Below are 13035 nucleotides of genomic sequence, written 5' to 3' on the forward strand. Positions count from 1 at the left end.
TCTCAACCCCTGGACCACCAGAAAAGGCCCAGTACCTTTTTTTTGTCAGTGTGTGGCTGACACAGTTTTTGAGTGTCGTGCCCTGAACCCATTTTCCCAAAAGCCCTGTGGCCGGCGTATGTACAGAGTGCGGTCACCCTGGTGACGTCAGGGCAGAGCTGGCTGTGCCTGTCCAGGCACACAACCCATGTAGGAGGCTGTGTCAGGGAACCCACTCCCCTCCAGTGACCTGAGGCAAGCACTGTGCTACAATCAGTGACCTCAGTGAACCACGTTTAATTGGGTCGGCACCACCAGCTTTATAGCCATTTTATGGATTGGAACCCCAAGGTTCAGGGTGGTGAGCAAAAGGGCTCTGAAGGGCAAGGGTCACAGCTAAGATCCGAATCAAGGCTCAACAGGTTTAAAAAAAAAAAAAGTAACATGTGGCTAAATTTACTCTAGAGCCACTTTGGCCTCACAATGTCTTAAAAAAAATTCAAACCCAGACTTCCCTGGCGGTCCAGTGGTTAAGAATCTGCATGCCAATCCAGGGAACACAGGTCTGATCCCTGGTCCAGGAAGATTCCACATGCCGTGGGGCAACAAAGCCCACGGGTCGCAACTACTGAGCCCAAGCACCCTAAAGCCCGTGCTCCGCAACGAGAGAGGCCACTCAATGAGAGGCCCGTGCACCACAACGAAGAGCAGCGCCCGCTCACCGCAACCCAAGAAAGCCCGAACGGCAACCAGGAACCAGGGCGGCCAAAGATAGATTACGTAAATTAAAAAAAATCTGAGCCAATGTTCTAAAATCAGAATAACTCACATAGAAATTCACACTGCCAGCTCCTCTTGAAGAAATGGATGGTCCCTGTTGCCAGGGTGCTTGCTGGAAAAGCCGGTGCCAGGCAGAACCTGGAGTGGAGGCCCAAGCGGCTGCATTTCCAACTGACTCCTGTGGCTGTGGCTGGAGAAGGCTGAGCTGTAACCTTCCCCCTCACGCATTCTCCAAATCAACCTGCAGCCCTTCGCTACGACCTTGGTTAAGTTAGTCTAACGTCTCTGCTCAACTCCCATCAACAGAACAGATATCTCCTGGCCTTCCCTCTAATGATCCTTCTTGCCCCTGAGATGTTTGGACCCCACGCAATCTGTGAAAGACCCATAAACCCCCATGGTTGCAAACAGACCGGTGTTCAGAGCTGCCACGTGCAACCACCTCTCTGTGGGAAGCAGGAAGTTCTTGATGCTGTGCAAGGCCCGTGCAGACGCTGGATGTGAGGCTGCAGGCCACGCATGACGTCAGCACCACTGCCCGCGGACGTTTAGGCCGTCGAAGTAGCTCCACTGGGTTTGCAGGAAGCAAATGCTGTTCATCTCATCAACATTTACGCGGAAAGGAATCTCACTTCTTTATTTCTCTTATTAAGGTTGTGCATAAGACTTCACTTTTAAAAGTGAGTCCTTGGGACTTCCCTGGTGGTCCAATTGCTAAGACTCCGTGCTCCCAAGGCAGGAGGCCGGGGTTCAATCCCTGGTCGGGGAACTAGATCCCACAAACCACAACTAAAAAGTCTATGCCGCAACTACATGCTACAACAAAGATCTACGACAGGGCGCAGCCAAATAAATAAATGAAAATAAACATTTTTTTTTTTTAATGGGTTCTGTTGGTTAGAAAAACAAAAAGCAGCAGAGACTCCATGTCTGCGCACAGATGATGTCTGAACTCCTTGCATGACACCGATGCCCCTTGCCACTGGCCTGCCTGTACTCCCTGCCAATTTCCCTGAAGCCAGCTGCCCGCTCTGGCCCCTGGGCCTTTGCATAGGCCGTGCCCAGCGCCGAGAGACTCTGTCTTTCACCTGATGGTTCTGACTGATTTGTTAAGATTCAACCTGAGGGGCTTCCCTGGTGGTCCAGTGGTTAAGAATCCCCTTTGTGATGCAGGAACTAAGATCCCACCTGCCACAGAGTTAACCAAGCCTGCAGGCCGCAACTGGAGTCTGCGTGCGGCAGTGATAGATCCTACTGAAGACCGAGATCCACAACCAAGTCCCAATGCAGCCGAAGTAATTAACTAAATATTAAAAGACATTCAACCTAAGTAGCCTCTCCCTGACCCCTCACGGGGTCAGCAACCTTCAGCGCTGACAAACCTCTCCTTCGCACTAAACTGAACTCGTAGGCAATGGCAACCATTCGTCTCTGTTGACCTAGTACCTGGCGCAAGGCCCAGTTGTAATCAGCATAAATAAAGGGTAGTTCTATTGTCTACATAATAACTAAGCCATTTTATAAAAGGAAAACTGTCTTCTTGCAGGGGTGGGGGTGGCGGTTCTTTAATCCTCTAATGTGTGTTTCCCAAAGAGGCTGCAGAGGTGCCTCAGAGAGCAAATTAGAAGCAGACCTACACAGAACACCAACAGGTACACTCCTGTTCACAGCAGCGCTATTCACAGTGGCCGTAAGCGGGAAGCCACCCAAGTGTCTGCTGATGGATGAATGGAGAAAGAAAACAAGGCCAGGCCATACAATGCAATAATACTCCACCTCAAAAAGAAGGCCATTCTGACACATGTACAGCAGAGACAGACCTTACGGGCGTCGCGCTAAGTGAAACGAGCCAGTCAGAAGGACAGATACAAAGCTACTCACAGGAGGCCCCGGCAGAGCCAGATTCAGAGACAGGAAGTAGAAGGGTGGGTGCCAGGGGCTGGGGGAGGGAGGAAGGGGGAGTTCTAAGAGTTTAATGGGGACACAGTTTCAATTCAGAAAGATGAAGAAGTTCTGGAAATGCATGACGCTGATGGCTGCACAAGAGTGTGACTGTACAGTACTTACCGCCACTGCATCGTACACTTAAAAACGGTTAACTTTTACATATATACTCTACCACAGCAGAAAATAAAATTAACTCAGAAAAAAAAAAAAAGAGCTAATCAGAATTTTACAGGAATTCATGGAGAAAATCTGAATGCTTCCGACGCACGTGACACTGAACGATGATGCCCACACCCGCAGAGAAGCGTGGCCCAAGTCTTCTTACCTGGTAAGTGTGCAGTATCTCCAGGAAGGACCTGTAGATTTCCGGGTGGTCCAGAAAGCGGGTCTTAATTTTGTTCACGTAGCTGATGGCATTGTTGAATTCCACGGAATCGGACTCCAAGGGCACCTGGGGCTTGTCCTCCTTGTACAGCGTCTGCTGCTTCACGCTCTCCGCACAGTCACTGTGGCTGTGCGAGTTCTCCTGGCAACAGTACGACAGCGAGTTACTGTCGGGCCCGACAGGGGAGCAGGTTGTGAGAAACACCAGACTGAGCTGCTGTGCGCGGGAGCAGGCAAAACTTAGCACAGGGCCGAGTCTTTTCCTTCGATACAGAAAAAGTTTACTTCTGGGGGCCTGGAGAGAGGGAAGCAGAGACGGGGCACGCAAACGGGGAGACACAGAGCCCCACCTCAGCCTTCCGAGTGCCCGTGCATTCCTGGGAGCCTCACCAACTCACCTCTGCCCGACCCTTCTAACAGACTCAAAGACCACGAAACCATGATGCACACTCCACACTGAAAAATTAGCATTCACGAGAAAACTAAGAAGAGTGGATGGTTTAATCCTTTTCGGAGCACAATTCTGGGCCGTTTATAAGTCTTCCCCCACCTCTGGCCAGTCCATTCCAGCAAGACTGTTTTCAGGTGTGAAAGCTACTCGCTGTCAGCAGGCAGGAGACTGGGACCCCGCAGGTGGGGGAGGCCCCCTGTCCAGGCTGCCCAGGGCTGTGGGACTTCCGGTGCTAAGCCCGGGGCAAGACATGAGAGAAGACTGATGGGCCCTGAGCAGCCATCAAGCATGCTCTCCATTTACATGCTTTTCTGTCAACATAAATACAAATAAAAAACAGACACATGTCCCTCTCTCCTAGAAGCTGGAATCCTAACTCACAGCGGGGCAGGACCACCCCACAAAGGAGGCGACGTTTCCGCCTTTAGACTGGAATTTCACGTGTGGTCCTGAGGATGTCAGGACTGAAGGCAAAAGGAGAAGAGGGCAGCACAGGATGAGATGGTTGGATGGCATCACCAACTCAACGGACAGGAACCCGAGCAAACTCCAGGGGATAGCTGAGGACATGAAAGCCTGGTGTGCTGCAGTCCGTGGGGTCGAAGAGTCGTGCACGACTTAGCGACTGAACCACCACCTGAGGACGGCCTCGCTCTGCCACTGACCACAGCTGGGCTGTCAGGACTGACCCTCGGCTTCCTGCGGGTCCCCGCCCGGGTCTCGGGCAGGTCCGGAACCCTCTGGTTCGGCTTTAGGTCTTTGCATACACAACCCCTTTCAGGGAATCTTCTAGACCTCATCTCCTAGCACTTTGAGCCCCTTTCTTGCTCTTTTTCTCCACGGCACATACCGCTTTCCTACAGGTGACACATTTTACTTATTTTACTGTCTGTCCAGCCCTGAGGTGCAGGGAGACTCCAGGGGAGCAGGGATTCTCTTTTGGACATGGCTGTATCCCCAGTGCCTGGAGCAGTGCTTCGAAGAGAGTGGGCTTCATCCACAGTTGGGGATGACCGGGTGAAATCCCCTGGCACCTGCAGCTGACCCTGGACTCCAGGGGGCTCCAGGCACACTGCCGCCGCCTCCAGCAGGCACACCGCCAGCACCCGAGTGGGTCCACTGGTGCACCAGGGCTGCTGGGCAGCGGCAACAACAGACACCGCCTCCCCACAGTTCTGGAGGCTGGAGGTCCAAGCTCAAGGGGTCAGCAGCCTCTCCCGAGGCCTCCTGGCTGGACACCTGCCCCTCCTTCCTGCTGCGTCCTCACAGGGCTGCCCCTCTGCGCGCACAGATCCTTGAGGGTACTCCCCGTGTCCACATTTCTTCCTTGTAAGGACCACAGTCAGCCTGCATCAAGGCTCATCCTAACGGCCCCATTTTACCTAATCATCTCTGCCAAGATCCTATCTCCAGATACAATCATTCTGAGACACTGAGGGTCAGAACTCTGAGATACAAATCTGGGGTTCGGGTGGGGGTGAATGTGGGGTTGGGGTGGGTGCAGAGGCAACTCTAGGAAGCCAAGGAAAACAGAGACACAAGAGACCTAGAGCAGTCACAACTCTTTAGTACTGTTTCTCCCCAGCACTGGAATTGGTTCTAAATCACTTTGGGGATGCTCCTCCTGATCACCTTTCACTTAAACTAACAGAGATCTGATCCTGTGTTCCTCTGTGGTACACAGGTTTGTGGGTGGGAATAGCTGAGCAGGGACAGGGGGAGGGAGCAGCCGTGGAGCCCAGGATGGTTTCAGAGGAGGCTGTGTGTTCACTGGGGGCTCCTTTCCCACCAGTATAAGGGGGCATTTTTAAGCACCATGTGCCTCCTCCAGTTCTTGGAAGTGAGTTACGGTGACAAGACGGAGAACCACCCCTGCAGACCAGGGCTCCACAAGAAAGGTCAGACGGTAATGGTCCAACCACCGCGGCAAACAGTCCAGTGATTCTTCAGCAAGTTAAACGTGGTCCCCAGGTGACTGAGCAATTCCACTCCTAGGTATCCACCAAAGAACCAAACACAAGTGCTCAAGCAAATCCTTATGTTTGTTCACAGCAGCGCTGTTCACAATTGTCAAAAGGTGGAAACAACCCTCGTGTCCATCAAGTGATGAATGAATGAACAAAATGTGTTCCGTTTATGCAGTGGAATATTATTCAGCCTTAAAAAGGAATGAAGTGCTGGTACAACATGTTGCTGCTGTTGTGAGCTGCTAAAGTCATGCCCAGCTCTCTGCAACCCCATGGACTGTAGCCTGCCAGGTTCCTCTGTCCATGGAATTCTCCGGGCAAGAACACTACAGTGGGTTGCCATTCCCTTCCCCAGGGTATCTTCCTGACTCAGGGTCTCCTGCATTCCAGGTGGATTCTTTACCGCTGAGCCACTGGGGAAGCCCCAATACAACATGGATGACCTTCAAAAACACAACGCTGAGAGAAGGAAGCCCAGACGCAAAAAGACATACAGTGCATGACTGCATTTATACGAAGTATTCGGAACAGGAAAACCTATATAGACAGAAAGCAGATTAGTGGCTGCCAGGGGCGGGGAGGTGTGAAAGATGGGGCTGAGGAGGTCCATGTTTCTTTCTGGGGTAATAAAATGTTCTGGAATTAGTGGTGGCTGCATAGTATTGTAAATTTACTAAAAAGCCACTAAATTGGACACATTAAAATAGTTATAATGCTGAATTTTATGTTACGTAAATATCACCACAATTAAAAAAAATTTTTTTAACCACAATCTTAAAAATGTAGAAGCTACCAGCCATACAAACATAAGCTGGCTCGATCCGTGGGCCACAGTTTGCCAACCCCTGGTCTAAACTTTCTGGAACAATCCAGGCCTTTGTGTGCTCTGCCTGCCGTGGGTGGCCTTGACCAGGCACAGTAGAAACGCCTGCTGGACACTAAGGAACTGCCATACGCGGCCGCCTGGTCCATCCGAGTGCTCAAACACAGCCCTGCCTGGCACTGAAGAGACCCTCAAGGGGACGTCCCAACAGGGAGCAGCGGCCCCCTCCGCCCCCTGCCCCACTGCTCATCTCAGCGGGTGCTGCGTCCACCCAGAGCCGCAGGCATCCTGCCATCACCTGGATTGCCCACTTTCACCGATACCTCGCCCCTGGTCCTCAGTACCCTCCACTCCATCTGGCTCACACAGGGCCCCCCCCTAGCCTCCCAGATCTTCTCTTGTCCCCCCAGTCCACTTCTGGCATGGCAGCTGGAGGGGCCTTTTCAGAACTCTCCCCTGGCTTCTCACGCTCCTGGATCTCTCCCCTATAGCCTCTGCTTCAGGTCCCGACCCCACCGGCTTCCTGGCTTTCTCAGGCACACCCACTCGTTCCCACCTCAGGCCTTGACGCTCCTACCACAGAGCCTCCCCCAGAGGACACAGGCGTGGCCCCTGCTCCCCTTCCTCCGCCCACCATGCCTCCCCAGGCCTGGCTTCTGCTATCTTTCACTTGTGGCGCTGAACTCCCTCTCACGTCTCACACCCATCCGTATGTGTCTCGCATGAGCCCCCACCTCAACCATGCAAGGGCCCGGAGAGCCAGGAATCTGAACAAACCCCAGTGCCTGGCACAGAGGAGGTGGCCTACCTCTGCCCCATGGATGACTAACACATAAAGCCAAGAGGTGGCCTCCTCGAGACTGAATGGACACTGCATGACCCTTCCCAGAGGGAAGGCAGCTGGCTCCCTTTGAATGTAGAGGGAACACTAAACTATAAACCGCACCTCAAGGTTTATCTCTTAGGTTCATCTAAGCAGCTGTGATCTTGGACAAGTACAGAGGAGCCGCCCCGAGAGGCAGGGTCTATCCTGAGCAGAACTGGCAGCCAAGATTCACCACTCTCGCCCGGGGCCTCGCCCTTCAGGTGTCCAGAACGGGGACAGTCATGAACAAGTCAGGCCTGATCTGGAGGACCCCACCTGCCAGGGAAGGCAAACCAACAGGAAACAGTGCATTTTTTATTTCTTAGCTCTCCTATGCTATTTTGAAATATGTAAAACGGGATGCTGTGATAATGACTTGGGGATGGGAATTGGTGGAGGAGGAGCTCTTTGAGGAGGTGACGTTATAACTAAAGTCAACCAGATCCAAAAAGGTGTTGGCCCCAAAGGCCGCAGCCAGGGGATGGTCTTCCTGGGCAGGCTGCCCACATCATGGCACATGTCTGTTTATCTTTCCCTTAGGCCAGTGTCTCAACCAGGGAGATTCTGTTCCCAACCCAGGGGACACTTGGCAACATCAAGAGACATTTAAGGTTGTCGTACCTGGCGGGGGGTGGGGGTCGGGGTGCTACTGGCATCAGGGGGGTGCAGCCCAGTGATGCTGTTCAACAGCCTGCAGAGTGTGGGACGGGCCCCATGCCCATGAAGAACAACACTTTGGCCCCAGCGGCAAGGCTGAGAAGCCCTGCACAAAAGGCTCCCCACAGGCTACCACTTCTCTTCCTTAGCGCTTAACCACCATTCTCTCCTTGTCTATAGCTGACAGCATTAATGACGAGATGTAGAAATGGAAAATATTCACATACACATGCGCGCGTGTGCACACACACACACAGAAGTTTCTTCAGTACAGTGAAGCCAGAAAAACCAGTTAAAAAAAAAAAATCACCATGGCACTAGTGAGCAGGGAGCCCTGGAAAGTTCTCAGGCTACCACTGACTTGAAAAGGCCTCTAGGAAGCTCAGAAGACATGGGGTTTGGGCCTGGCGGGAAGCAGGGCTGGAAGCAGACATGACTGAAACCAAGACGGCAGCGGGTGACCGGAGGGGATGAAGGGCACGGACCTCTCGGGCGAGGGGGGGCAGCCCCACACATGGCGGCTCCTAGGCTGCAGCAAGACAGAAAAGCCCTGGTAGGCAGCTGTTAAGGGAACGTTCTCATCAAACTCCTCTTCAGAGTTAATAAGCCTGCAGTCACAAAATCCACCCCGGGGGCAGACAAGACTGGTCGGTTCCCCTTATCTCTCCAACAGGTCTGGAAGTCACTTGGGGAGCAGCAGGAGCCCTGCGGCTATTGAAGAGGAGGAGAGGCTGAGTGAAGATCCGGCCTTGGGAGCAGTTACTCCCACGGGGCTAGAGAAAGGCAAATTCCACATGGGGAGTGCAATTTAGGGCTTGGTCACCAGTTTTTTCTTCAACACCCAGTGTTTACACAGCGCCTCGGATTCAGCAAAGTGCCCCCGCACACACAGCTGCAAAGAGCTCGCTTTTCTCGCCAGCCGGGACTGTTCCGAAGGTTAATCCCTGCTAAGGCTTTTATCATCTGGAGGTACAAGCACCACCTCTGGATCCTGGGGCTTCATTTGCAAACATGAAATAGTAGCTTTTTTGGCCCCAGGCTTTCAAGTACCTTTTTAAAAGTGAGGCGCACTCCTCAGCTTTAATGAGATGACTTGCTTATGGTGCTGACGTGCTGACAAGACTGCCTTGCAGAGAAAAGGCAGAACGTGTGCACTAGCCCCCCTCGGAGAGGGACCCGCCACTGCCAAGTCGCCTTGCACTGCTCTCTTTTCAAATCCTGACTCCCTAATTGATAGGAAACTGCAATCTCCTTCAACAGAGGAGAAACCTACAAAATGCTTCACGGTAGATTTTTAGCTTCCCTGCAAAAACCCCTCGGGCAGAGATGGAGGAGGAGGTGGTTCAAAGAGCTGGTTCAGTCACACCAGGGCTTCTCAATGCTGTGATTTTGCTCCCAGGAGACATGTGGCTCTGTCTGGAGATCTGTTTTTGGCTGTCTCGACTGGGTGAGGGCCTACGGGTGGAGGCCGGGGATGCCGCTGAACACCCACAATGCCCTGGCCAGCAACGCCACCAGCAATGTGTTATGCCCTAAATGGCAACAGGACCGAGGAGAGAAAAAGATAATGGCTACCTTATAAAAGTAAAGCTCAAACAGTCTTTTTCTCAGGGGGTCTGGTGAGCTCAAAGAAGAAAGGACTGCAGAGACAGAAGAGGGTGCCACCTGTCACTTAAAGAAGGGACCACAAGCCTGAGCTGAGTCCATGGTCCTACCCGCAGGGAAATGAAGCACATCAACAATAAAGATGGCTGGTCACACATGCATCTCCACCGCTCTATTCCGTGTGCTGCCAAGGGTGATCAGAGGGATCACGGGCCCAAGCACAAGTATGGCCTGCCTAGCGTTCTAAGGGGGAGCCGCAAACCCAGACCTTGGTGGCTCCGATTGCCATTATCTTTTTTTAATCAGAGTACAGTTGCTTCACAATGTTAAGTTTCTGCTGTACAACCAAGTGAATCAGCTATACACACACACACACACACACACACACACACACACATATCCCCTCCCTTAGACCTCCCTCCTACTCCAGCCCCATCCCATCCCTCTAGGTCATCACAGAGCACTGAGCTGTGCTCCTGTGCTATATTCCAGAGTTCCCAGTATCTGTCTGTTTTACACATGGTAGTGTATTTATGCCAAACCTAATCTCCCAATTCACCCCACCTTCCCCTCCCTCACTGTGTCCACATGTCCGTTTTCTATGTCTGAGTCTCTATTCCTGCCCTGGAACTAGGTTCATCTGTCCTATTTTTCTAGATTCCACATGTTAACACATGCACCAATATACGATACTGGTTTTTGTCTTTCTGACTTACTTCACTCTCTATGACAGACTCTAGGTCCATCCACATCTCTGATTGTGACTGGACATAAAACTATGTTCGGAGAATGCCTCACTAACATATACAGGCACACTCACTCTTGATTTAAATCTGCCAAATGGATCAATTTGGGACGCAGAGGCTGCTGGGGAAGGTGTTTCGATTTATTTTGATTTGTGCTAGAAGCATTTCAAGAAGACCGGCCCTTCACCTGCTTCCCTGCCAATGAAAAACACACGAGACACGCTGCCTGGCCTGAGTACCCCAGTGCCAGGGTGGGCGGTGCTGAGGCCAGATCACTCACACCACTGCATACCTGGCTCGACAGAGGCGACTGTATGTTTAACTTGCCATTCTTGGGAATGTCTATTCTGTAGCCAAGAGGAAGGAAAGCGTTGAATCCAACAATGAGGTCAGGGTGTTCATGGAAGAGCTGCGACACTCGTCGGATGACGCCAGGTGTATCGATGCTGGAACAAAGAAGACCAGGAGTGGCAGGAGAGTCTTAGGGGGCAAACTGGGAACCGAGCTGACTTCTGACTCTCTTAAGCGTCCCAGGACACAGGCTGCTCAACAGACAACAAAGCACCCTAAACTGTGCTCTGTGTGACTCTGCAGACAGTGGTCCACCACCAAGGCAGCCAGGCCTGGGCTCCCTGTATCTTCCTGGCAAAAACCCACACAACAGGCACACAGCACAGCTCCCAAAAAACCGCAAGCACGTGCGCTAGGTTCTGAAAATGTCAGGAGAGCCAGCTGCACATCCTGAGCTCCAAGAAGAGACAGGAAGCCAAGTCCTCTAAACGGGGAGATAAATTCACTTCATACGAATTAGCGATCTGCTGTGACACAGGAGTTGTTCCCAGCAACTGACGGTAATGCATAAATGTCAAAGGCCCTGCAAATATGGAAACTGCTTAACAGCTCACGGAGAGAGGAGACAGGATTTTCCCTCAGGGCTACAGTCAGGGCCAAGGTCTTGTGGAAGGAAACCAGGTGAGGCCTGTCGTTATTATTTCCTCTGGGAAAGCTGCACAGTGTGGATCTGATACTCACGAATCTAAGTCAGAAGGGATGGAGTCCTGGTCCCGTCTCTGCTCCTAACGTGAATCTGGGTGAACCCCTGGCCCACTCTAAGTCTCAGCAAGCCCCCTGTCAAACAAGATAGGGGATCGGGAGGTCCCCGATATATCTCTAACCCCCCTGATTCTGTGCCTATGAAAACAGCTAATGTGTTTTAAATGCCTTCTAAGTGCCAGGTTCCTTATGAAGCATTTTATGTGCGTTATTTCCCAAGCAGGCCTGGGATGAGGGCGAGGCTAGTGAGGCACTCACCTTGGGGATTAAGATTTGAGGGGGAGAGAGTGCCAAAACATTCCTTAATCAGGATAAGTAACATTTTCATGTAGTGCTTGGCGGAGGGGAAAAAAATCTAAATTAAAAAAAAAATCCCCAACGAACAAAATTTATCTTAAAAAAACCCAACATTCTGAGTAAAGACAGGATCTCACCCTGTGCTTGCCTGACTGCCTCACCCCATCCCTGCCCTCCTTCCAGGAATCCCCACAATAGCTCCACAAGGAGGGTACCCTTCCGTCCCGTTTTTTGGAAGAAGGAACTGAGGCTCTGAGAAGTCATAACCTGCGCAAGGTCACCCTGTTGAGGGTCAGCGGGGGGTGGTGGCTCCCACTCCGCTCAGGCCCACTGCGGCCCAGGGCGTACCCTGGGACGTCCCCCTGGGCAGGGGCCCCGCAGGTACCTCTGGCTCTTGAACTCCTTCATGATTTCCAGGAAGCCATTGTAAGTGGCAGGATCGCTGCCGAAGCGGATCTTCACCTGGTCCAGGTAGGTGAGGGCGTCTTCCACCTGCGGGGAGGGGGAGGGTCCTGGTGGGCCGCGGTCGGCGTAGAAGGGGACGGGGCCGGGGGTCCCTGGCGGGAGGGGTACAGGCCGGGCTCCGAGGGGCGGAGGCAGGGAGTCGCGGGTCCAGGGCCCAGAGGAGCGGAGGCCGACGCAGGGCCAGGGTCGGGCGGGGCCCTGGTAGGGGGCGCCAACCTCCGGGGACTGGACGACGGGGTTCCCCAGGGACGGCTGGGGCACCACTCACATGCACCGGCAGTTTCTCGTGGCCCCCGGAGCCCGAGCGACCCCAGCGGGCGCCGCTCAGCCCCCGGCCCGCAGGGCCGACGCCGCCGCCGCCGCCAGCGTGCGCCATGTTGGAACTCGGAGCCGCGGCCCGCCCCGCCCCCCGCCCGAGGGTCGGCCGCGCATGCGCTGGCTCCGCCCGGAGGGGGCGTGGCCCGGCGGCGGCTGGGACAGCAAAACTCCTTGAGGGACTGGCTGTAGGATCCTATCCGTAAAACTGAAATGCTGCTAACGCTTAAAGTACCACCGGTGGGCAAACCAAGGCCTGCCCTCTGCTTTTGTCCGGCCCCACAAGTAAGCTGAGAATGCTTTTTACAATTTTAAAAGTTGGAAAAACTCCGATAGTGAAGATTATTCTGCGCCACGTGAAAATTCTATGAAATTCAAGTTTCAGTGTCTGCAAACTTAAGGTTTACTGGAACACTGGAATGCCCACTCTTTTACTGGGCACCTCTGGCTATTTTTGCGCTCCGGCAGCGGAGTGAATAGCTTCTACAGATGCTAAGATCTACACAGCCTGATATATTTACTGAAATAGTGTTCTGGACCCCTGCTTTCTAGGGTTGATGTAACAACTGGGATTAGGGTTAGGGACACACCGCACCCGCATACAAGGCCCTGCATTGAAGTTTTGCCGAAATGCTTTTTAAAAATTTTTTTATTAATTTATTTGGCTGCGCTAAGTCTTAATTGCAGCATGTGGGATCTTA

The 13035-nt window shown here is 52.8% G+C and overlaps 1 protein-coding gene across 3 annotated transcripts in view; it reads right to left on the reverse strand.

The window, feature by feature from the left end:
- Positions 1-12410, reverse strand: part of SIN3B (SIN3 transcription regulator family member B) — a 44064-nt gene extending 31654 nt beyond the window's left edge. For all 3 annotated transcript variants that reach the window (XM_070792584.1, XM_019963921.2, XM_070792585.1), the window contains exons 1-4: positions 12288-12410; positions 11940-12046; positions 10497-10650; positions 3032-3232 (exon numbers count right to left, since the gene is read on the reverse strand). In XM_070792584.1, the coding sequence (XP_070648685.1) occupies positions 3032-3232; positions 10497-10650; positions 11940-12046; positions 12288-12395 (570 nt within the window). In that variant the 5' untranslated portion in view covers positions 12396-12410. The remainder of the gene's footprint in view (positions 1-3031; positions 3233-10496; positions 10651-11939; positions 12047-12287) is intronic.
- Positions 12411-13035: the final 625 nt, after the last annotated feature.

Source organism: Bos indicus, chromosome 7, assembly GCF_029378745.1.
Source record: "Bos indicus isolate NIAB-ARS_2022 breed Sahiwal x Tharparkar chromosome 7, NIAB-ARS_B.indTharparkar_mat_pri_1.0, whole genome shotgun sequence".
NCBI lineage: Eukaryota > Metazoa > Chordata > Mammalia > Artiodactyla > Bovidae > Bos > Bos indicus.